The 25834-nt window shown below is 43.7% G+C and overlaps 1 protein-coding gene across 1 annotated transcript in view; it reads right to left on the minus strand.

Annotated features, from left to right (window-relative positions):
• The window catches only part of KREMEN1 (kringle containing transmembrane protein 1), a 74294-nt gene extending 52367 nt beyond the window's left edge, over positions 1–21927 (minus strand). Inside the window, exons 1-2 of the mRNA XM_054005998.1 lie at positions 21733–21927; positions 7834–7996 (exon numbers count right to left, since the gene is read on the minus strand). Coding sequence (XP_053861973.1) covers positions 7834–7996; positions 21733–21811 — 242 coding nt within the window. The 5' untranslated portion in view covers positions 21812–21927. The remainder of the gene's footprint in view (positions 1–7833; positions 7997–21732) is intronic.
• Between the last annotated feature and the right edge of the window lie 3907 nt (positions 21928–25834).

Raw genomic sequence — 25834 nt, forward strand, 5'->3', positions numbered from 1 at the left:
GAGGTTATATTACCTCTATATTGGGCACTGGTATTACTGCTACTGGAATACTGTGTGCAGTTATGGTGTCCACCATTCTAGAAAGATGCTGAAAAATTGAAGAGAGTTCAAAGAAGACCCATGAGAATAATTGATGGATTAGCAAACCTGCATTATAGGATAGACTCAAGGAGCTCAATCTATTTAGTTTAAGAAAGAGAAGGTGAACGGATAAACTTGATTACAGTCTATAAGTACCTATATGGGGAACAAATATTTAATAATGGGCTCTTCTCTCTAGCAGAAAAAGGTATAACACAGTCCAACAGCTGGAAGTTGAAGCTAGACAAATTCAGATGTGAAATAAGGCACACATTTTTAACAGTGAGGGTAATTAGCCAATAGAAGGATTTACCAAGGGTGTGGTGGATTCTCCATCACTGGCCATTTTAAAATCAAGACAGGATGTTTTTTAAAGCTATGCTCTAGTTCAAACAGGAATTAATTCAGTGAAGTCTATGGCCTGTATTATACAGTTGGTTAGAGTAGAAGATCACAGTCGTCCCGTCTGGGCTTGTAATCTATGAAACAAGTACTCATGGCAACACAAAAAAGACCTACCTCGTGGTGCTACCTCTGCCCTAGACAAAGGTATTGGATGTGAGTGTGGCTACCGCCCCTCCCCAGCCTCTCTTGGGAATCTCCAACCACAACCCATTGAGCTTTCACATACTCCCATTCCTAATATCATGGATTTATTTCTTCAATCTTTACTTATCTCTGCTATGTGTGTCACCATTTCTCTTATCTGTGCCTTTCTATCCTCAGCTTCCCACTGCCCCATCCCACCCTTCTCCTTTCCCATCACTCAGTCTGAGGGTATGTCTACACTACAGGATTAATCTGAATTTATATAATTCGAATTTTGGAAACAGATTGTATAAAGTCGAATGTATGCGGCCACACTAAGCACATTAATTCGGAGGTGTGCGTCCATGTACCGGGGCTAGCGTTGATTTCCGGAGCGTTGCACTGTGGGTAGCTATCCCATAGCTATCCCATAGTTCCTGCAGTCTCCCCCACCCATTGGAATTCTGGATTGAGATCCCAGTGCCTGATGGGGCAAAAAACATTGTCGCAGGTGGTTCTGGGTACAGCCTCACCCCTCCCTCCATGAAAGCAACGGCAGACAACCATTTCGCGCCTTTTTTCCTGGGTGAACACTGCAGACTCCATACCACGGCAAGCATGGAGCCTGCTCAGCTCAAGACAGCAGTCATGAACATTGTAAACACCTTGCGCATTCTCGTGCAGTTTATGCTGAGCCAGGACCAGAAAAACGAGGCGAGGAGGCAGCGGCGACGGCAGCGCAGCAACAAGCGTGATGAGGACATGGACATGGACACAGAATTCTCTCAAACTGCGGGCCCCGGTGTTTTGGAGATCATGTTGTTAATGGGGCAGGTTCTATCTGTGGAACGCCGATTCTGGGCCTGGGAAACAAGCACAGACTGGTGGGACCACATAGTGTTGCAGGTGTGGGACGATTCCCAGTGGCTGCGAAACTTTCACATGCGTAAGGGCACTTTCATGGAACTTTGTGACTTTCTGTCCCCTGCTCTGAAATGCCAGAATACCAAGATGAGAGCAGCCCTCACAGTGGAGAAGCGAGTGGCGATAGCCCTGTGGAAGCTTGCAATGCCAGACAGCTACCGGTCAGTTGGGAATCAATTTGGAGTGGGCAAATCTACTGTGGGGGCTGCTGTGATGCAAGTAGCCAAAGCAATCACTGAGGTGCTGCTACGAAAGGTAGTGACTCTGGGAAATGTGCAGGTCATAGTGGATGGCTTTGCTGCAATGGGATTCCCTAACTGTGGTGGGGCGATAGATGGAACCCATATCCCTATTTTGGCACCGGAGCACCAGGGTACCCAGTACATAAACCGCAAGGGGTACTTTTCAATGGTGCTGCAAGCACTTGTGGATCACAAGGGACGTTTCACCAACATCAACGTGGGCTGGCCGGGAAGGGTTCATGATGCTTGCGTCTTCAGGAACACTACTCTGTTTAAACAGCTGCAGCAAGGGACTTACTTTCCGGACCAGAAAATAACCGTTGGGGATGTTGAAACGCCAATAGTTATTCTTGGGGACCCAGCCTACCCCTTAATGCCATGGCTCATGAAGCCATACACAGGAAGCCTGGACAGGAGTCAGGAGCTCTTCAACTACAGGCTGAGCAAATGCAGAATGGTGGTAGAATGTGCATTTGGCCATTTAAAAGGTTGCTGGCGATCGTTACTGACTCGCTGAGACCTCAGCCAAACCAATATCCCCATTGTGGAGCACACAGCAAGCAGAAATAACAATCTCTGTGAAAGTAAGGGGGAGACCTTTATGGCGGGGTGGGAGGCTGAGGTAAATCGCCTGGCTGCTGATTACGCACAGCCAGACACCAGGGCGATTAAAAGAGAACACCAGGAAGCGCTGCGCATCAGAGACGCTTTGAAAACCAGTTTCATGACTGGCCAGGCTACAGTGTGAAATTTCTGTTTGTTTCTCCTTCATGAAAACCCGCCCCCTTTATTGACTCATTCTCTGTAAGGAACCCCCCCCCTTCCCCCAGCTTGCTTTCAAAGGAAATAAAGTCACTATTGTTTAAAAATCATCTGTTCTTTATTAATTGATTATAAAAAGAGGGAGAGAACCCGGGTGGGGTTGGGAGGAGGCTCGGCGGGAAGGAAAAGGCCACTAAAAAATGGTTTAAAAAATGACAGCCTTTTGCTTGGGCTGTCCACTGGGGTGGAATGGGAGGGTGTACGGAGCCTCCCCCCCCAACACGTTCTTACACGTCTGGGTGAGGAGGCTATGGAACATGGTGAGGGGGGAGAGGGGTAATACAGGAGCTGTAGCGGCACTCTGTTATCCTGCTGCCATTCCTGAAGCTCCACCAGACGCTGGAGCATGTCTGTTTGCTCACGCAGCAGCCCTAGCGTTGCATCCTGCCTCCTCTGATCTTCCTGCCACCACCTCTCATCTCGAGCATCCCTCCTGTCCTCACGTTGGTCCCTCCTGTCCTCACGTTCACTGGCTTCTTTCCTATACTTTGAAACCGTGTCCTTCCACTCATTCAGATGAGCTCTTTCACTGCGGGTGGATTCCATGATTTCTGCGAACATCTCGTCTCGTGCCTTCTTTTTCTGACGCCTTATCTGAGATAGCCTTTGGGACGGAGGAGGGAGGCTTGAAGAATTTGCAGCTGCTAGAGGGAGGGAAAAAAGGAGAGAATTTTTTAAAAAGATACATTTTGCAGAACAATGCTTATACTCTTTCACGGTGACCAACACTATTCACATTACATAGCACGTGCGATTTCTGTGCAAGGTCGCATTTTGCCTCTTAATATTGAGTGCCTGTGGCTTTGCTGCTAGAGATCACAGACGCAGGTCCAGGCAAGAGAATTTGGCTTGCATGCGGCCATGGTAAGCCATTGTCTTTCGGCTTCTGTGCCCTCCTTTTCCACATACCAAGCAAAGCCCGTTGAGTGCTGCGGTTTTCCTGTTAACCTTCAGCAGCACAAAACAAACTAACCCCCTCCCCCCCCGCATCCAATTCTCTGGATGATTGTTTTATCCCTCCCCCCACCGCATGGCTGGTATCAGGGAAGATCCCTGCTAGCCAAACGCGAAAAGCTCTGGGCCAATTCACTTCCCCTCCCCCCCCTGCGCTTGGCTAACTGCAGGGAAGGATTTCTTTTCAGCCACAGGCAAACAGCCCAGTAGGAATGGCCACCTCTGTCCCCTTAATTAAATTCCCGTATTTCAACCAGGTTACCATGAGCGATATCGCTCTCTTGAGGATTACACAGCAAGATAAAGAACGGATGTTGCTTGAATGCCAGCAAACACCGGGACCATATGCTGCCAGGCTTTGTCATGCAATGATACCAGATTACTTGCTGCAAGTCAAGTGTCCTACCATGGAGGACGGAATAAGGCTGCACTGCCCAGAAACCTTGTGGCAAGGCTTTTGGAGTACCTCCAGGAGAGCTTCATGGAGATGTCCCTGGAGGATTTCCGCTCCATCCCCAGACACGTTAACAGACTTTTCCAGTAGCTGTACTGGCCGCGAATGCATCCCAAGTCCTCAGGGCAAAGTAATAATTAAAAAACGCTTGCTTTTAAAACAAGTTTTATATTTTAAAAGGTAAACTCACCTGAGGTCCCTTCCATGGGGTCATGGTCTTGGATACTGGCTTGGGAGGGTACTTCAGTCAGGCTGAGAAAAAGATCCTGCCCGTTGGGGAGAACGGAATGCTGGATGCTCTCCGCAAGCTCGTCCTCCTCCTCCTCCTCCTCTTCCCCGTCCACAGAATCCTCAGGTGTAGCTGATGAGATTATCCCCACCTTGGAATCTATGGTCAGAGGTGGGGTAGTGGTGGTGGCCCCCCCAGATCTGCATGCAGCTCGGTGTAGAAGCGGCATGTCCGCGGCTCTGACCCGGAGCGACCGTTTGCCTCCTTTGTTTTTTGATAGGCTTGTCTGAGCTCCTTGACTTTCACACGGCACTGATCTGAGTCCCTATTGTGGCCTCTCTCCATCGTGCCCTTGGAGATTTTTTCAAAAGTTTTGGCATTTCGTCTTTTCGAACGAAGTTCTGCTAGCACTGAATCCTCTCCCCATATAGCGATCAGATCCAGTACCTCCCTCACGGTCCATGCTGGTGCTCTTTTTCGATTATCGGCCTGCATGGTTACCTGTGCTCTCCACGCTGGGCAAACAGGAAATAAAATTCAAATGTTCGCGGGGCTTTTCCTGTCTACCTGGCCAGTGCATCCGAGTTCAGACTGCTGTCCAGAGCGGTCACAATGGTGCACTGTGGGATAGCTCCTGGAGGCCAATACCATCGAATTGCGGCCACACTAACCCTAATTCGAAATGACAATATCGATTTTGGCGCTACTCCCCTCGTTGGGGTGGAGTACAGAAATTGATTTTAAGAGCCCTTTATTTCGAAATAAATGGCTTCGTTGTGTGGACGGGTGCAGGGTTAATTCAATTTAACGCTGCTAAATCCGAATTAAAGTCATAGTGTAGACCAGGCCTGATTCTTCTCCCCACACCTTTTCTCTTTCCCCTAGGTCTAATCCACTCCTTGTCTACCCACATCCCTATTCAACATAAAATTATTTAAATTTTTTTCATTTTGTATTAATTTTTTTTGTTCAAAGACACATACACAACCTCAAGTAATGCCACTATCCTGTATTCATAACCCTGTTCATGTGCCTTCTCCCTATGTTTTTTGTTCCCTTGTCACAACTTGGTCTTATTAAAATTATAAGCTCTTTCAGAGAGCGAACTGTCTTTCTATTTGTCTGTGTAGTCCCCAAAAGTGTTCAGGGTGCTACAAAATAGTAAATAATAATGAATTAAGCCTCACCAGTCTAAATAGCAGATATGAGATAGGTAAGAAAAATATAGGTAACTTCCCCCACCACTGAAATGCAATCACTATTGGAGGGATGGGAATGCAGCAGACACATATAATGGCTATTTAGAAAAGGGATTGACTTGAAGTTAGCAGAATGTAATTACCCAAGGTGACATTTGGTGAGGATATTGGGACTAACAGCCCCCACAACTTTCAAGTAGCCAAGCTCTTGGCTTTACATCTTACCTCTAAGATCCCTAACATCATGCAGGGAATTGTCTCAGTACTGATCAGTATTAAAAGCATTGAAAATCTTAAAAAACAAACAAAATCTCAACAACTATGGCGTCACAAATAAAAAGAATATCTTTTGCATTTAAGAAGCCAAAAACAAACATACCAAATCCCTAGCCAAGAGTCTCATTTTAAACATCAGCTCTATAGCTCACATACTAAATTAATGAGTGAGGACCACCGACTTTGGACCTTAGTCATTTTTGGAAAAAATGTTTTACATTCACTGAGCATCCAGCGGTCTCAGACAGTCTAAAAATATTTTTTTTCTCTTTCAGTCAACTGGCTCTGCTCCACTGGTATGTCTCTGAAACCAGGCGTCAGAAGGTGTTTCAGGATTGTGTTGACGGGGAAGCTTTTGTATAGCTGTATGCTCTACTATATAGTACATTGGGTGTAGTGCAGCCAGAATGCCATTTCAGCACTTTTGCAAGATCATACTGTGCGGAGGATGCCATTTTGCCAGAGGTGAAAGTAAGACAGTCCGGTCCGGTATGGCGTACCAGCAAGAGCTGGTACACCGTGCCCGACCAGACTGGCTTCCCCAGGCTGGCGCTTTAAAGGGCCTGGGGCTCCCTGCAGTGGTTGGAGCCCCGGGCACTTTAAATTGCCTCCCGAGCCCCGGGGCTCCGGCAGCCGGGCTGGGGCAGTGATTTAAAGGGCCCGGGGCTCCTGCCGCTGCGGGGAGCCCCAGGCCCTTTAAAGTCCCCTCCCCCGAGCCCTGCTGCCGCTACACCGGGACTCAGGCAGCCGGGCTCAGGTGGCACTTTAAAGGGCCTGAGGCTCCTGCTGCTGTGGGGAGCCCTTTAAAGCGCCACCGGAGCCCTGCCGCCTACCCTGGGGCTCAGATAACAGGGCTCGGGCAGCGCTCTAAAGGGCCTGGGGCTCCTCCTGGCCCTTTAAAGCACCCCCCTAGTCCTGCCGCCACTACCCCAGGGCTCAGGCAGCTGGGCTCGGGCAGCAATTTAAAGGGCTCAGAGCTCCGCTGCGATAGTGGTGGCCAGATCCCTGGGGCTCCCAGCTGCCTCTGCAGCTGGTAGCTCCGGGGGTGATTTAAAGGCCCCGGAGCTCCCAGCCGCAGCCAGAGCCTCAGGCCCTTTAAAGTGCCTCTTCCGGTTGAGGCCACGCCCCCGCTCAGGACTCCAGCGTACCAGTAAGTCCTTTAAGTTACTTTCACCCCTGCATTTTGCACTACAAACTGACTTTGTCTGTGACCTCACACCCACTGTGTGTGTGTGTGGTCACACCATTCCAGTAGTACTGGTACTTGCACATTTCAGACTACACCATACTTAGCTTATCTATAGATATCAAAGGCACTTAATATGGCCCCTATTACCATAGTCTCGGAGTGCCTCGCAGTCTTTACTGTATTTATCCTCCACCCCCACTCCTGTGAGGGAGGGCAGTGCTATTAACCCCCTTTTAGAGATAGGGAACTGAGGCATACATGCACAAAGTAACTTGCCCAAGGGCACTCAGGAAATCTGTGGAAGTGCAGGAAATTGAATGTGGGTCTCCTGAACCCCAGACCAGCACTCTAAATACTGGACTTTAGATTTTAAAATGAAATTTAATCACAATTCTAATTCATTGAGAATGATTTAGTTTTCATAAACACAAGGGACTGAGGTATCGTGTCTAAGGGATCCAGGCATAAAGAGAACCAGGAGTGATGTTCAAACCATCCACCCCATGCTCTTTATGCCGGACATGAAGCAAGCTCTGTTATTTTAGACACCTTTCTGAAGAGATGGCCAATCATTCTCTCTTATGCCAGACTGTAGTTGGTTTGTGATGTGGACTGAAGAGCTATGCTGACATGCATCTTTATGCTAAAGCTGCTTGCACTTTCATGCTGAGGCCAGGGTAAAGGGAACTGATCACAGAATCATAGAAGATTAGGTTTGGAAGAGACCTCAGGAGGTCATCTAGTCCAACCCCCCTGCTCAAAGCAGCACCAACCCCAACAATTCTGATGGCTGGATGTAAACATGTCTATTTAATTGCCATTACTTTGACAGTCAGGGCACCCACCATTGTATTCCATCAGCTTTTAAGTTTTATGTCAAAGGGCTAAAGAAACATTGGGCGTACAACGTTGGTAGCACTGAGACCACTCCTTACCTGCAGTAGTTGTGCTCTCCAAGCCCTCCCTCTCCATTGGGGTATTTCAGGGTATTGTAAGGATGCTGAAAAGTCTCATTCCAAAAGAGACAAGGTCTCCCCGCATGCAAGGAGGTTTGGTTCTGAGTGCCCCGATAGTCCGCCCCATTTGCTGTGTAACATTCTAGAAAATGGAGAGAGAGCATGTATGTCATTTTCTGCAAAGGTTTGCCCCATTTTTCTTTTAATCAAAGCTTTCTTGCATCAGTTCAGGCTGTTAAAGACACTGTCCAAGATGTAAGTGTTCCTTTGAGTTAAATTTAGCTTGATTGGCTTTCATATTAATGACAAGTACTTTTACTAAATATTCTATACGCTATGCGTTAGTATGCTCTGATGTATCCTGAAACCAAACTACACTTGTTAATTAAATGACCAGGCTACATTTTGTGATGTACTCTTGTTTTGTAAATGAATTTAAACCCTTACTTGATAATTTTTGCAAAATGTGTGAAATTCAGTGATGCTATGGGGCTCCCACTTATCTGTTCACATTACTGAGTTTTGATTGCATTTTGACTAAATTGATTAGGGTTTTTTTTTTTTTAAATCCTTAATCACTGTGTGAGTGAAAAAGATTCTGTGGGGCCAGGGAAAGTGCCACAGAAGATGCTGGAGGCTGGGCTGAGCATTAGCAGGGAGTTGGGATGGGTGGCAGTGTGGAGGATGGGCAGCAGGAGGGAACAAGAGTCAGGCTGCCAGCAAATGTTGATATCATTTCAAGGATCCCTTTGTACTGTTTTGTTGGTTAAATATAATATATCATTACAAAGCTTATAATCTACTGAGTGTGGTCATCCGATTTGTATAAATGTATCATTCTTGTATCTGAAACTAGAAATATGAAATATAACTCTGAGGTCCTATTGTAATTATGCAAAGAGTGCGGGCCATTAATGGTGGTTTGGAGTCTTGATGGCTCCCATCAACTAGGACAATTGGTTGTAAATGGCTCCGTTTACTTGCAAGCCTTCCAGTGAGTCAGGCCAGGAAGAATGAAGGTTTGGGGTCTCACAGTACATGTGACCATGTCACCTGGGACTGGAATCCACCTTAAATCTGGTGCTTTTCCATTTAGAAGGAGGGGTGGGGATCCAGAGAGACAAAAGATTCCTGCCTTTTGCCAAAGCTATATAAGGGAGTGGAACAGAACAAAGGGGCTGCAGTCATGAGAAATCCTCTAGCTAGCACCTGAGCTGGAACAAGTACTGTACCAGGGGAAAGGATTGGGCCCAGACTAGAAAGGAGTCTAGTCTGTGAAAGAAGCTTATGGGAACATCTCTGAGGGTGAGATTTATCTGTAATCAGTTTCTTAATGTATTAGGCTTAGACTTGCATGTTTTTGTTTTATTTTGCTTGGTAACTTACTTTCTGTAAGAATAAGATAGAGATAGAGATAGGGATAGAGAATAAGACTGAGAATATATTATTGCCCTTATATAAATCGACGGTAGGCCCTCATCTCGAATACTGCGTACAGATGTGGTCTCCTCATCTCAAAAAAGATATACTGGCACTAGAAAAGGTTCAGAAAAGGGCAACTAAAATGATTAAGGGTTTGGAATGGGTCCCATATGAGGAGAGATTAGAGGCCAGGACTCTTCAGCTTGGAAAAGAGGAGACTAAGGGGGGATATGATAGAGGTATATAAAATCATGAGTGATGTGGAGAAAGTGGATAAGGAAAAGTTATTTACTTATTCCCATAATACAAGAACTAGGGGTCATCAAATGAAATTAATAGGCAGCAGGTTTAAAACAAATAAAAGGAAGTTCTTCTTCACGCAGCGCACAGTCAACTTGTGGAACTCCTTACCTGAGGAGGTTGTGAAGGCTAGGACTATAACAGAGTTTAAAAGAGAACTGGATAAATTCATGGTGGTTAAGTCCATTAATGGCTATTAGCCAGGACAGGTAAGGAATGGTGTCCCTAGCCTCTGTCTGTTAGAGGGTGGAGATGGATGGCAGGAGAGAGATCACTTGATCATTGCCTGTTAGGTTCACTCCCTCTGGGGCACCTGGCATTGGCCACTGTCGGTAGACAGGATACTGGGCTAGATGGACCTTTGGTCTGACCCGGTACGGCCTTTCTTATGTTCTTATGTCTGTTATTACTTGGAACCACTTAAATCCTCCTTTTTATATTTAATAAAATCACTTTTGCTTATACATTAACTCAAAGTAATTAATACCTAGGGGAGCAAACAGCTGTGCATATCTCTCTATCAGTGTTATGGGGCAGATAATTTATGAGTTTAACCTGTATAATCTTTATACGGAGTAAAACGGATTTATTTGGGGTTTGGATTCCATTGGCAGCTGGGTGTCTGGGTGCTAGAGACAGGAACACTTCTTAAGCTGTTTTCAGTTAAGTCTGAAGCTTTGGGGTGCGTGGTTCAGACCATGGGTCTGTGTTGGAGCAGACTGGTGTGTCTGGCTCAAAAAGGCAGGGTTCTGGAGGCCCAAACTGGCAGAGAAAATGGGCTCAGAGGTAGTCTCAGCACATCAGGTGACAGCCCCAAGGGGGTTTCTGTGACCGAACCCATCACAAGCATTTTGGATTACTTAGTCTCCAATCATATGCTTTCCAGGCCTCTAGTAATTTTCACTGCCCATCTCTGGCTTCCTCCTTTTGAGAGATGGAGCAACCAGAACTGTACATTGAATTCAATGTGATGTATTACAGCATTTGATATTCCCAGAGAAAAACTATGTTAAGAGTATATATCAGTAACCAAAACCGAAGAATTAAAAACCCAGGAAATTCAGAGTTAAACATAAAAGGAATCCAAACATGTCAAAGTTTTGGAGGAAGTTCTGAGGTCTGTGCTACACAGGATGTCAGACTAGATGATCAAAGTGGCCCCTTCCGACCTTGGAATCTATGAAAAGTATGGAAATGTCATGGAAAAATATGGACAGTTGCCCTCAGGGAAGATGTTGGTCCCTATGCTGTGAGGAGGCAGAAACACTCAGTCATATGAAGAGCTTTCTCAAAATGTCCTCCAGCTGAATGGAGTTGGGGCTTCTCTCCCACTGAGAATAATGGGAGATGGCAGACATATTAAAAGAAGGCAGCTCTTTATAGAATCTTCTGTAATAGACTATTCTTCAGCCTCTGGTGAAGAGGAACTTAAACTATGAAGAGTAATGGAGAAACCTGAGCAATAATCCTAAAACAAATTCTTCAGATCTAGCTGATGCATAAGATTTTAGTGCATTTTAGCTATACAGGAAGTTTGAAAAGTCTGTAATACTGTATTCTGTTACTGAGATCATTAAGGGTGGAAAAACACCCTCTGGCACTGCATGTTAAATATCTTAATGGATCCATGTTTAATTATTCTTAATTCCTAAACTAATTAACAGCTTTACTTGTTAGCTCTCAGAAAAGTCATTTTATACTTAGAGTACATGCTGTAATTTCAGGGGATGATAAACTATATACACCTCTACCCCGATATAACACGACACAATATAACACAAATTCAGATATAACGCGGTAAAGCAGCACTCCAGGGGGGTGGAGCTGCGCACTCCGGCGGATCAAAGCAAGTTCGATATAACACAGTTTCACCTATAACGCAGTAAAAAATTTTGGCTCCCAAGGACAGAGTTATATCGGGGTAGAGGTGTATTTCATACATAACAAAGAAGCGAATCCCCAGATTAGGTGCAAATCTTAATTGGGCCTTAAATATGGAACCACAACTACTGCCTTCATTATAATGGCCTTTTAATACTTGCAGCATTATTTTGTGTCTGATTCCTTATGCAGACTGACACTTTATTTCCTTTTCTCATTGTCACTGCACACTGAAGAGGGGTTTTCATTGTCTTATGGCAGCTCTCTGCTCAGCTTGCTGGCTTCTGTGAATCCCTTGTTTAAGTGCCCTGCTCTCCCTATATATTGTATAGAGCCTGTCAGTGCCTAACTCAGGGTTGTGAATTCCACCAGGTGGCAGGGCACCTACAAGTTTGGCAACTGCCAGACTTCAGGTCCAAGTAACTTATCATTTGATTTAGACAATCTTTTCAAGCTTTTATTGGTACAAATTAAAAGCAATGGAAAAAGTTAATCAGGCATTTCATAGCCTTCAACAAAATTTGATTTGGGTTCAGTTCCAGAAATGGGCAAAAATTGTCATTTCCCCAAACTAGTTTACATGTCCCTTTGTGGACAGCAGGAGACAAACACCTCCTCTAAGATCAGAGTGGTTATCAGTCCAAAATATCACCTGCTCAGCACATTTTAGGTTACCTGAATATTTCAGTGTTGCAGGTGAACCTTTTGGATACACCTAAAAATGCAAATCAGGTTTTTCCAGCATTCAAACAAGCCACAAAGATTTGTATAATCATGTGAAATAGATTTAAGGTCACCAGAATGTTGCCTTCTCCTTCAATTCCCCCTTCCATCTTACTGATAACTTTTCCATATAATCTTAGAGAAGGATAAGGAGATAAATTTGACAGAAAAGAGAGAGGAAAAATGCAGAGCCAAAAACGACAGACAAAATAATATAGAAGCAAGTTGAATAAAGGCAACTACCAGGAATAATGTGCACCCCCCCCCCAGAAAGGTCTTTCCTGCAATTTAGTGCTTTAACATTTGTTTTAAATCAGAAGGTACATTAGCTGAAGACTGCTCAGAAATTAAAGGAATGCTGCACTATTAGCACTATCTGACTATAAACTGACACAAAGATTAAACTAAAGATAAATACCAGCCTGTCATAGATTTGCTAAAACTGCCTCACATTTTAACTCACATTATTAGCTAATTTCATTTTAACATTTTCCCACCTCAGTCTGTATTAGTTCTCCCCTGGCTTTAAATTCCATTGCATCAGAATTTGCAGGACATCCTCTTACAGGGGAGGGAGAGTCAGAACTGTCACCATCCCTCCATGCTATTATAGCTGCAGCAAGATATTATCCAAATAATGTGAGCCTATGCCCTTGAGAGCTGTGACAGATTCTCTCCTTTTGTTTCACACTAAAAAGAGATTTGGGGCAATTTCATAGAAAATCTGCAGTTTGGTACAACTCAAGGTCTTCATTAGCATCTAGATGATGAATGCTACAGGCAGGAAAACTGCATGCAATAAACAGATTATTCCAGCAAAATTTAAGTTACAAATTTAATAAAATTTAGCAATTTTTTACCAAGTTAAAATAATGGTACACTCATTTTGTTGCACAGCAGAGACTTTCTAAAATAAGAGTTTAATTTTTGCTAGTGAAAAACTCTATTTTTGCCATAGCAATATCGTACAGATTTTTCAAACAAATCTTATTTTAACATTTTTAATCAAAGCCCCAATCCTGCAAAAACCCCAAACCAAACTAAAACAAAAAACTTAGTTACATACTGTACTTAACTTTATTAAATGTAACTAGAGAGACAAGATGGGTGAGGTAATATCTTTTATTGGACTTCACCCACTTTGTGTCTAATATCCCAGCCTGACATGGCTACAATTTAACTGTAAGTAGCTATATTAAAGATCAATAGGACTATTCACAATGTATTAATTTAGCCACAGGTGTAAATGTTTATAGGATTGGGGCTTTAATGGAAACAGGGCTTTTCATTGCAGTTCCCAGTATTTTGGGTTTTTTTGTGCAGCTCTGACCACTAATGAATCTGTAGGACATAGTCAGTAATAGCGCCTGAGTCATTATGTATGTAAATTATTTAAAATTTGATGAACAATATGCTGTTTATTTAGAACCATTGTGCAGATATGACTTGCGTTAATCATTTTCCAATATTTTATTGAATTTTCTAACAACAGTCTTGGGAGGTGTTACTTTATAATTCTGAAAAAATCAATATAATTTGTCAAATTGATTCAAATCCAAAAACTTCTCAATAATGCTATTACATTTTTTTAAAACTACTTATGATCAAAAGGTATTTCTAATTTTCCATAATAAATATATTAATTTTACCCATTAAAAACTCCAAAGCAGAAAACTCCACGCTTAAGGATGCAGAATGCACCTATGAATTATCATTCACAAAAATATTTTTTGGATAAATAAAATATCAAATTTGAAGTGAGTCAACAAATGTTTAACTAAACTCTATATTAATAAAAACACAGTTTAATACAGGTTGCTAAAAAATTGGAAAACTGATATATAAAGTGGGACAACACTCTTGTTCAGGGGTAGGCAACCTATGGCACGCGTGCCAAAGGCGGCACACGAGCTGATTTTCAGTGGCACTCACACTGCCTGGGTCCTGGCCACTGGTCTGGGGGCTCTGCATTTTAATTTAATTTTAAATTAAGCTTCTTAAACATTTTAAAAACCTTATTTATCTTACATACAACAATAGTTTAGTTATATATTATAGACTTATAGAAAGAGACCTTCTAAAAACATTAAAATGTATTACTGGCACACAAAACCTTAAATCAGAGTGAATAAATGAAGACTCGGCACACCACTTCTGAAAGGTTGCCAACCCCTGCTCTTGTTCAATCTCAGTATGTAGATATACACACCCCAGCACCATCGGCACCAAATCATGCCTTCCAAGGCCTGGCAGAGCAAAGCTGACTTTCATATAAGATAGATATTGACATCACCCACATCTCAGCTGCCATGATGAGCATGACATTAGCCCTAATGGCTTCACTCTGTATCTAGTATTCAGAATACAGATAGAGACGTGAAAGTTCCCCCATGTCATGCATGGACCATTGTCTTCCACAGTTTGTTTGATGCACACCATCCCCATGTCAGGAAGTGACTGTTTTGATGGTCTGCTCTCTAAAGCCAAAAGAGCCTGAGAAATTCCAGAGAGCATCACTCTATTGATGGACTGGTAGAAATATACTACAGCCCTTTTAGTTCTCCACCATTGTGACAGCGGTGCCTAAAAAGGTGGTTTTGTCAAGTCAGTATGGTTTACAGATGGCCTGCAAAAAGTGAAAGGAGAGGGGAGGTGAATCAATGCCATTGGCAGAAGTCCTAAGATTAATCTGATCATTTCCACCATAAAGAATTCTCAATAGTGCATCATGGCTGTGTAGGCAGCAAAGAAATTATTTTCCTTCTAGTCTGCACAGCAGACCTGTTCCAGGCAGTTGACGGCTTAGTGGATCTGGTCTGCTGCTTCTCAGTTAGAGAGCTGTGATTTTCTCATTGTAAAGAGCTTTTGTTACTTTGAGGACAAAAATTACTGAGACTGAGAACGAGAACTAATTAGCAACAGAGAAATGGCTTGAAGGGACTAATGTTCATTCTGTTTGAATTTCAGCCAGTCTTGCTCCCTGAGATTTTGGAGAACTTAAGTTTGCTTTGTGTCAAAACCTGTGAATTGGAGCCATGTCCTTTGTGGCTGTTGAAGGCCAGCAGAGAAGTAATGAACTTTTTGTTGTGGACAATTGTCAGTGCCTCTCTTAAAAAGAAGAAAGAAAGAAAAAGGGCAGAATGCCCACCATCCTTAAGGAAGACATTGTTGGCTCCTGCTTAAGAAATCGTTGCTTGACTTCTATCAAAGTGTCAGTTTTTGGAGAAAGTTCATTGAGAAAGCTGTGGCAAATCAACTCTGGAAATTTCTGTAGTCCTCATTTCCTGGATCCTTGTCTGCTAGGTTTCAGGCCTAGGTTTGAAGTTGAAACTGCCCTGGTTGCAGAGCATCATCTATGGGTGGATAAGAATAACGTGTCCATACTGATAATATTAGATCCATCAGCTGTCTTTTGATACCTTTGCCCATGATATTTTATTGGGGTGTATACAGTCACTATTATGTATGGATGGAATTACTTGAGTGGTTCTGATTATTCACAGCTGGAAGATCTGTTCAATGTGTATATGAAACTCCTAGGCAAGTCAGTGAAAAAACACTGGTGAAGTGTGCAGTGTACTGATAGCACTCAGCTCTGTTTTCATCATATCCAACCATCCTGGTACAGTGGAACAAACAACCCACTTTATATTTATGAAGTCTGAGAGTGGATAAGGGTAAGCTAGTTAAGGCTTAATCCAGATAAGCTAAAAAGGTATTGGTAGGTCAGGAGGGGAAAAATCAAAAGAGAGTGTAGTGATAGCTGTACCTCATGTAGGGAGAGAGTGCCTGCTTTATGTGATTCAGGTTCAAAATTAAGAGTTTTATTAGAGCCAGAGCTGCTTTTGGAAGATCAAATAGCAGCTGAAGCCAGTAAGAGTTTTTTCCATATGTCTTCGATTAGACATGTGTGACCTTTCTTCTCCGATGTGAGGACCTTACTACCAATATCCAGGCCTCTGTCACCCTGGGTCTAGATGGCTGCCCTGTGCTCCACATGGGATTACTCATTAGGACCACTTGGAAACTTAAGGTAGCAAAGAATGTAGCTGCCTGCCCATTACAAAGTATGTGACACAGAGAGCATATAGCAGTGATATTCCAAGAGCAGCACTGGTTCTCAATAAGTTTCTGGGTGGAGTTCAAGGTATTGGTTTTAATTTAAAACCACCTGGTGCAAGACCCCATTACCTAGGATAGTGTTTCTCTCCCCATCCCACACTACCACTTCTTAGATCAGTGGAGGCACTTGAGCTAGAGCCCCTTCTATATAAGGCAGAGGGAGCAGTAAACAGGGTGCTTTATTTGAAGACATTCCTAACTGTCGAACTTGTGTCTCTCCCTTATCAACAAATGTGAGATTTTGTAAACCTTATGAGCATGCTGCAACATTTATCGTTAAATAAATACCTGCAAGAATGGATGTCAAGGCTCATGGATGGAAGGGCTGAAGGTTGCAGAATGAACTAAGTCAAATTTTAGAGTGAAATAGGGAAGAGTGTGTCTAGTTTTTGTGGGACACTTAATTAGAAAATTTAGAATTCGAAACTTGCTGATTCAAAGTATTTTATTGAAAAGTATTCAAATTTATAGTGTTTTGTTTTAATTTGAGGAAGGTACCAAGAATTCTGGATTGATGCCAGATAACTTATTCTAAAAAAACAGGGTGTGCAGAGAATAGCTCCAGCCAAGTTTATTGGTTTTTAACATCAGCCAGTCAGCAATGGCTATGGTATAGAGGGCAGTAAGAGAGAGAGAGAGTAAGGAAGCTGATATCTCCATCTTAGATTTCAGTACAATAGTAATGCAATGTCTATAACATTAGCCTTTAAGAGCCCCCATGGGGCAAGGACAGAGCATGTAGGATCCTACATTTCCCACAGATGAATTGACAGTTTTGGTGGTGGTTTGTTCTTATTAAAATTGTTCAGTAAAGTTTGTGAAGGGAATAACACAGGGACAGCAGCTTTCCAAAACCAGGAAGTGAGATTCTGGAGCCAATTTACATTCTAGAGGGACTGGTCTAGCAACTGGTGGCCAGATACTTAGTGCAGATTTAGTGCTTGGGCTCCTTCGGCATGTGCAAGTGTGTATATGTACGTGGCAGCTAAAGCCTCCTGCTGAACAGGATGAGAGGGTACTGTACATCACTCTTGCATACATCGCAACAAGCAGGGCATCAACTTGAAGAAGTTCCTTTTAAGTTACCCACCACTCAAACTAAACTGTTTCTAAACTGCAATTTGGAACTTGAGCAATCCTCCTTAAATGAAGAGAGTTTTATCTAGGTGCAGATGGCAACAGTTACAGGCATTAACCAGATGTTGCAGTCTCTAATTTGATTGAAAGGATATAATTAAACAACAAACATTTAATGAAACAGTAAAATAATGGAGAGAAGGACTGAAACCATTTAACTGATGCCAAGACATCCCAATAGTAATAGAGGTTAGGGCCCAGGAATTGAAGGGCCAGAACACCAACTTTCCTTCCTGAGAGGAGAGCCTGGTTGTTGCCTTATGAATAGGGAACAGGGGTTTTGTTATTGTCGATTTCCACTGTATTTTATGTGGGAACACTGATTAAAACCAGAAGATGCTTCAGGAGATCAAACAGACAAATATGGCTTCTGTGGTCATTATTAAAAATATTTTTACCAGACCAATAATTTTCTTTGAAGATTCAGTTTTATAGATTGAATACCAGCACGTCATTTGCGTATTATGAGTGGATTGGTTAAAAGTTTTGCATTGCATATTGTGTTATGATACAGGCAAACTAGCCTATGAGCACAGGAGGCATTTTAAATATTAAAATTAAAAATTGAAGTATTTTGCAAACATTGTTTTTTAATCTATAATGCATAAAAAGTGCTGTAGCAGCTCTGGTTTTGCACCTCTTGGCTGATGTTCAACCTCAAGGTGATAGATTCATTCAGACTTGCTTTGTGATTCTTTGGACTAGAAGTAGGGGAGATATCACTTTGACACAGAACACATCTTTAGGTAAAGTTGAGTAATCTCTTTGCTGCTTTTTAACATATCATTGTTTTCAAATATAGTTCCACTGTCCAAGTGTGGTGGAAAACCAGGAAACTCGACCCCTTGGAAATTGTGCCAGTAACATGTAGATTTTTATTTACCTGCCCCTTGCGCTGATGTACAAGTGTGCTGTGCTGTGCTGTGCTGAAGTATCTTCGTTGAATACTTTGCCATCTCTCAAGGTGGTTAGAAATGCTGTATTGAGTCTAAACAGAGTATTTCCCCATTCACTGCAGGGATGATAGGCTGTGAGAGAAGGAGTAAGAAAATAAGGCAAAAAAGATCAGGAGATTCAGGTGGGAGGAAAACAGGAAGCTGCCGATTCCAGCATTGTTAAGTGGAGTGGGACTAGAGAAAGGAAAAATAGGCCAAATCTGGCAACAGGAAGGGCAGAAATGATAGCATCCTTATAAATCATATAGACCTAAGATGAAGAAATTGAAAATGAATATTAAAAATACAGATGCAAGAGGCCACATTCCATTTGGCATTAACAGGCTTTCATACTGAATATAAGGGGGAAGTGAATAAGTCCTGAGTCCTCTGGCCTTGGGATATTAAACTGCAATAAATGCAGCTCTTCCCTTGACATTAAGTAGCATGAGTTCACTCATCCCAATTTCAAATTCAATTGAACATTGTGGTTGGATTCAAATTTTAACATTATTGGATTAAACGTTTGTCTTAGAAGAGACTGTGTAGAGCAGAGAAGGGAAGAAAAATAATAAATTAAAATAAACAGCACTAAATTAAAAAAGCAGTTGTTACTGCACTGACAGTTGTCACATGAAGTATTTCATATCATGAAATTCCCAAAGTGAAGGTTTCTCCCACATCATCAGCTCAGCCATGATGCATATGCTCTGTATTCTATAGTTTTGTATTTACTGCAGTGATGTATGAAAATTTATATTTAACAAAGAAAAGAAATATAAATTAGCAAAAATGTGCCATATGCCAACTTACAAACATAAATGTTTCTCCTGCAGTGTAATTTCATGACTTTGAAGTACTATACTCCTAACCCTAATTGTTCTTACAGGCCCTAGTTTGTCACATTTAATTTCTCTGGGATTTAATGTTAAAAATAAAAACCGAGAGGTGCAGTTTAAAAACTCTGCAGACTTTGCTTGTGCAGCAGGTTCTGAAGGTCCTTGCTGGAGAGTTAATATACTTGCAGAGCTGCCAAAGTGTTGTAATCTCCTTTGTCAGAACCTAAGCAGCTTGCTGTGCTTAAAAGATCCATCAACCTTTGCTATGAATCCTCTCAAGTTTACAGTAACCTCCTGCTTCAGCAGCGAGAGTGTACATTTCTATAACTAAATAGTTGCCCACTTAACTACCTACTCTTGCATGTGTGCCTATCCATCTTTAAAGTCTCCAGTGAATGAAGCCAGATGTTGGGCAGATGTGTCAAGGTGTGTGTGGGAATAGAATCCTCCCCCCGGGCCATGAAGTAACTGTCCACTGGCTCACATGCAGTCCTCCTGCAGGAAGAAGTTCTGACATAATATGGATCTTCTGATCCCAATTCCCCTCAGGGAGTTTGAATGAAGTAGCACTCCAAGCCACTCAGGGATGAAACACCTGCTTTGTGCACCAATGATTCCACAGGAAAGGGCACTCAGAAAGGCTAGATTTTCCCCCTCTGTGCAGCTGTCAGCCCATCCCATATTTTCAATGATCTATGATTGTTATTTGGAAACATACTCGCTCACATTCTGCTCCTTGCAAGTCAAAAATATCAGCTGCAGGTAGAGGCCAAATTTCAGCCTAACAACTGATTTAGGGGGGAGAAAAAGTTGCATGCAAATAAAAACAGGGGACTGTCATGGAAACTATTTTGTAACCTTAACTCTAGCAGTCATCTTTGCATCAAAGCAAAGTCATTGCTGGTTAGATGAGTTCACAGCTAAAGTAAATAAGCCAATTTCTCCACTCAGTTTAAGGGCAGCAAGTGTGAGTGTAGAATTCATCCCATTATCTGCTGTATGTGACATCAGTTAGTTCCTGTAGAGATGGTTTTATGCCAGCACAAACGGTATAATGATCTCAGGTGGGGAATAAGAACCAGGAATGATTATAAAAAGAAAATGAAACACTGCAGCAAAATGACCTTTAAGCAGAAAACTCATCATGTACCCAGTAGCTCTGACAGTTGTCAGTAACAGGAAGCTAATAGCCTGCATGCCCTATTGCCTTTGAGGAACAGGTCTCTCTCATGTTAACAAGACACTGGCAAAATGGGGCTTGGGGGGGACACCTCACTCTGTCTGTGCAGCAGGACCCAGACTGTAAGAAAAAAATGTGCCACTAATTATTTCTCGAAACATAGACATCTCTCCCTCTGCCCACAGGCAGGCTTTCCCAACCAACCCAAATAAGAGGGGAGTCTGGTAAAAGCATCCATAACTCCCCAGCCTCACATAATCAGTTATAACGCCTTCCTCAATTCAAGCACACCTGTAAAGAAGTTATACAGTGACATAAGTGTAGGCATGTAACCTGAAGGGAAGCCCAGGGCATACATAGCCTTCTCGATGGAGAATCCCACAAAACATCCACAGGCTGAGGTGTTGGGATCTTGTAGTTGGAGACCTTTGGGAGCTGGAAAAATGCTTGCTTACCCCTTGACCGTCATAAGCAAAGAGATTTTAAGGTATTTAAAACATTACACTTCACTTATTGATGTCAATGAAATTACAAATGTTTTGGCTAATTCTTAGAGTAACAATAAAGAACTAATTAGTAAATGCTGAGGCTATAGCGATGTCAGGACGGTGGGTGGGATAAGAACCTGAACACAACAAAGCATTTACAGAAACATCAGATTCAACCATCACTCTTCAGGAAGAGGAATGCCTGGTACCTCCCAAAGGCTGGCTCTGCTGGTCTGACACAGCCCTAGATTAATGTCGTTTGTCTCATTTCCTACGGATTAGCTGCTCCTACCACTCAGCATGTTCCTCATTCCCTACAGATACCCCCAGCTGTGCGGAGTTGGGAGCAGACTCATGTTGCTTTCGTTTGCTCACTTAATATTTCTTCAGCCTCAGAGCCAAATGCAGCACTTTCAGTATCTCTCATTTCTGTTTCTCTCTCTGTATATACACCACACAGACTCTCCTGTCTCGGACCGATTCTTTACATAATCCCCACACTCAGTGCTAGAGGGTCTGCAATCTGCCAAGTGCAGCGAATAGCCATGAAAAAATACCTCCCAGCTGCAACCAAATTAGTCCGAGCTTTGTATGAAGTCTGCGGGGACGGGGGGCAATAGCTTCGGGATCCTGGAGCTGAGCGCATCCTGGGTGCAGGTACAGTGCGACCCGGCCCAAAGGGGCAAAGTCGCCCTCCGCCGCTGGGTGAGCTAGAACAGCCAGCCAGGTCCAGCTTTACAACAGCGACCTTTCCCGAGCCGCCGCGTGAAAGAGCCCGGTCCCTCGGCTACTCCCAGTCCGTGCGGGACATTCCGGGCGCAGTCCCCAGGGCGCTGCCAAATGCCACTCACCGGAATAGAGCCGCTCAAAGCAGAAAGTCAGCGCCAGTCCCGAGAGGGCGAGTGCCACGGTGGCTGCGGGACACTCCATGGGCGAGGGCAGGCAGCAGGTCCCCGCTCAGCTCCTTCATCCAGCGCAGCAGGGAACGGAGCCTCCTGCCTCGGGTGCTTCTGTGCAGGGGGCTGGGGTGCAGGGAAGGGGAAATGCAGCGATAGCAGAGACACCCTACAGCATCTGCTCTGCAACTGCAGCCCCCAGCAGAGCCAGGGATCCAATTACGGGCCATGTGACAGGAAAGAACAGAAAACCAATACCCCAACCTGCTGCAGCTTCTTGGCCCAGCCTGATCCTCCTTATTTCTTCCCGTTCGGAAACAAGCTGGAAGCTGAGACTCGGATTCCCTAAGGGCATAAGGAAGGTTTCACAGAGATGGACATAATTTCTATCTCAGAAAAGCCTCCTCTCCTTTCCCATTAGCGCAACAGGGAGCTTCTGTCGCCCCTTTTCAGTGTTAAAAATTCTAAATTAATCATTTACCGTATTCCACACATCTTCCTTCTCTTACCTCTCTTTATCCTCCCCTCTCTGGTTCGGTTTTATTGGACAATTCACTAAAGTTAGAAATGCACAGCCATCAAATCCATCAGATTAGCTGAACGTCCTCGTTGTTTCTTTGAAACCCGATACTTCTCTGCGTTCCAGCTGTCAGCGATACCTGAGCTCCTGTGTTTGCTCCCTCGAGCCAAGTGAAATTTCAGTTGAGTTCAGAGAGAGTTTGACACAAAGCACATGGTATTTTCCCACAAGATGATGGGAATAAGTACAGACAAAGCCTCTTTTTCTTGACAAAAATTCAGCTGCTTAAAGAACAGGAGTATTTGTGGCACCTTAGAGACTAACACATTTATTAGAGCAAAGCAGTAGCCCACGAAAGCTTATGCTCTAATAAATTTGTTAGTCTCTAAGGTGCCACAAGTACTCCTGTTCTTTTTGCGGATACAGACTAACACGTCTGCTACGCTGAAACCTGTCAGCTGCTTAACTCCATATAATTAAAACATACACCCCCCCTGCTAGGCTTCCATACTGTCTCTGCTGATCTATTGCCCCCCATACACACGCACATCTTTTGTTTACATGGAGTGCATACACACTGTCGCATAGCAATATGTGCACAGTGTTTTGCATGCCCTCTAGCAGTAATTCTAATTATTATAATTCCTGGGACAGGAAAATGCTTGTTGAACTAGACTATTCAGAATCCTTTACAAGAAGCAGGGTGTGTCTGGAGAATGAAATCATAGTAGCTTGTCAGCAGCCCAACTCAAGGTATCTGCCTTTCCATTTGCCTTTTTAAAAAACAAAACAAAAAAGCCAGGGTTTTAATATATATCTTTGGAGCATTATACAGTAAGTCAGTTCTAAATTTGATCTTCTGGACCCTAGTGCACCATGGATCCATTTCCCCTTTTGATTCCCCGACCACGTTTATTTCAATATGTCAAATACTTATTGCACTTATGGAAATTTAACTTGAGTAAGGACTACATAAGTACTTTAGTCCTGAAATATTGTGTTCAGTTTGGGGCACCACCTTATTATCTTGAGGTCCCTTCCAACTCTAGATTTCTACAATTATCAGAGAGATCCAGACAAATTGCAGGGAATTCAGATCAGGAGAACAGAAATGATCAGGATGCTGGAAGAATTGACTCATGCAGAAAAATTAAAAGGATTTTATCTGTATTGAGTGGCTAAGAGATGACTTTGGGGGATATCCACTAATCTATTTTAGGTATTTCTCAGGTGTCCATCACAGTAGTATCAAAGGATTGATATAACATTCTACAACTATTGGTAATAAACACCACTAATAAAGAATATGCCTCATGGTTTGGCCTGAGCTGTAGCAGCACCCAAACAATATGAGGAGAGATTACCTGCGAATTGTGGAGGTGAATGAATGGTTATGCAGGTGGTGTTGGAGAGAGGGCTTTGGATTCTTTGACCATGGGATGTTATTCCGGGAAGAAGGATTGCTAGGAAGAGATGGGATTCACCTAACAAAGAGAGGCAAGAGCATCTTTGCAGGCAGGCTTGCTAACCTAGTGAGAAGAGCTTTAAACTAGGTTCACCAGGGGATGGTGACTTAAGCCCAGAGTTAAGTGGGGAAGTGGGATATCAGGAGGAAACACAAGGAGGAAGGTACAAGAGGGGAAGCCTCCTGATTCATACTGAGAAAGGGCAATTGGCTAGTTATCTTAGGTGCATGTACACTAACGCAAGAAGCCTGGGAAACAAGCAGGAAGAATTGGAAGTCCTGGCACAATCAAAGAATTATGATGTGATTGGAATAGGGTGACCAGATGTCCCAATTTTATAGGGACAGTCCCGATTTTTGGGTCTTTTTCTTATATAGGCTCCTATTACCCCCCCACCCCATCCCGATTTTTCACATTTGCTGTCTGGTCACCCTAGATTGGAATAACAGAAACTTGGTGGGGCAGTTCACATGACTGGAGCACTGTCATGGATGGGTACAAACTGTTCAGGAAGGACAGGTACAGGAGGAAAGGTAGAGGAGTTGCATCGTATGTAAGAGAGCAGTATGATTGCTCAAAGCTCCAGTATGAAACTGGAAAAAAGCCTGTTGAGAGTCTTTGGGTTAAATTTAGAGGCAAGAGCAACAAGGGTGATGTCGTGGTGGGCGTCTGCTCTAGACCACCAGATCACATGGATGAGGTAGACAAGGCTTTCTTCGGACAACTAACTGAAGTTTCCAGATCACAGGCCCTGGTTCTCATGGGGGACTTCAATCACCCTGACATCTACTGGGAGAACAATACAGTAATGCACAGACAATCCAGGAAGTTTTTGGAGAGTGTTGGGGACAACTTCCTGGTACAAGTACTGGGGAATCAAATAGGGGCCATGCTCCTCTTGACCTGCTGCTTACAAACAGGGAAGAATTAGTAGAGGAAGTAGAAGTAGAAGGCAACCTAGGCAGCAGTGACCATGAGATGGTTGAGTTCAGGATCCTGACACAGGGAAGAAAGGTGAGTAGCAAAATACGCACACTGGATTTCAGAAAAGCAGGCAGACTCTCTTAGGGAACTGATGGGCAGGATCCCCTGGGAGGCTAATATGGGGGAGAAAGGAGTCCAGGAGAGCTGGCTGTATTTTAAAGACGCCTTATTGAGGGTGCAGGAACAAATCATCCTGATATGGATGTAAGCAGAGTCAGGATGAGCTCTACCCTGACATCTGGTGGTGAATTATGGCGAGTGTGGAAAAGAACTCCAGGGGCTGATCTTGTTTGCATAGGCACACCCACTCGCCTGGCATGAAACAACAGCAACTCAAAGTGGTTACTTTGGCTGGTGTGGGATCCCCAGTTTCTTTGTTATTGGGGCAGGAAGAATAAAGTTTTGTTACCCTGATTCTGTGAATCAAGGGCAGTGAACCTGTTGTATGACAGAAGGACTGAGTGAGTCCATCACCATTACCTAAGTAGCACTTGCTTGACAAGGGGCATGGGTTACAAAACCCAGTGAATAGAGAGAGGATGGGGACAGGTATTTGTACCTGATGGTATGGCTCCCTCCCCGAGGGGTTGAAACACCAATTGCACTACCTTCTTTCTCCACTGTTAAATGTCAGAGCTAACTTTGATTCCATTAGAAGTCTAATTACAGACTGCTGAGCTGAATTCACTTTGGGCCAATGGTGCACTAGCACTGGGGCTCCCCTACTATGAGCTGAAATCACAAAAGAGCTGAGATCACTGAGGCTGTGTTAACTAGTGGGGGAGCCTGAAGCTATATTGCTAAGCGGCTGGCGAAGCCGCTAGCAGAGTGGAGCCTCATGGAGGCAGTTGGAGCGGAGCTGAGCGACTCACAGGTCGGTGAGCAGGGCGGAGCGGCTGGAGAAGCAGCGAGCAGAGCAGAGCGGAGCCTTGTGGGAGCGGCCCAAGGTACGGCTGAAGTGGAGCAGAGCTGAGTGGCTCACAGGTCGCTGAGCAGAGCGGAGCAGCTGCCAGAGCAGTTCGTGGACGGCGGGAGTGGCTCATGGGACAGCTGGTGGAGTGGAGCGGCTCGTGGAGAAGGCTGCGGC

The sequence above is a fragment of the Malaclemys terrapin genome, chromosome 16 (assembly GCF_027887155.1).
Source record: "Malaclemys terrapin pileata isolate rMalTer1 chromosome 16, rMalTer1.hap1, whole genome shotgun sequence".
Lineage (NCBI taxonomy): Eukaryota > Metazoa > Chordata > Testudines > Emydidae > Malaclemys > Malaclemys terrapin.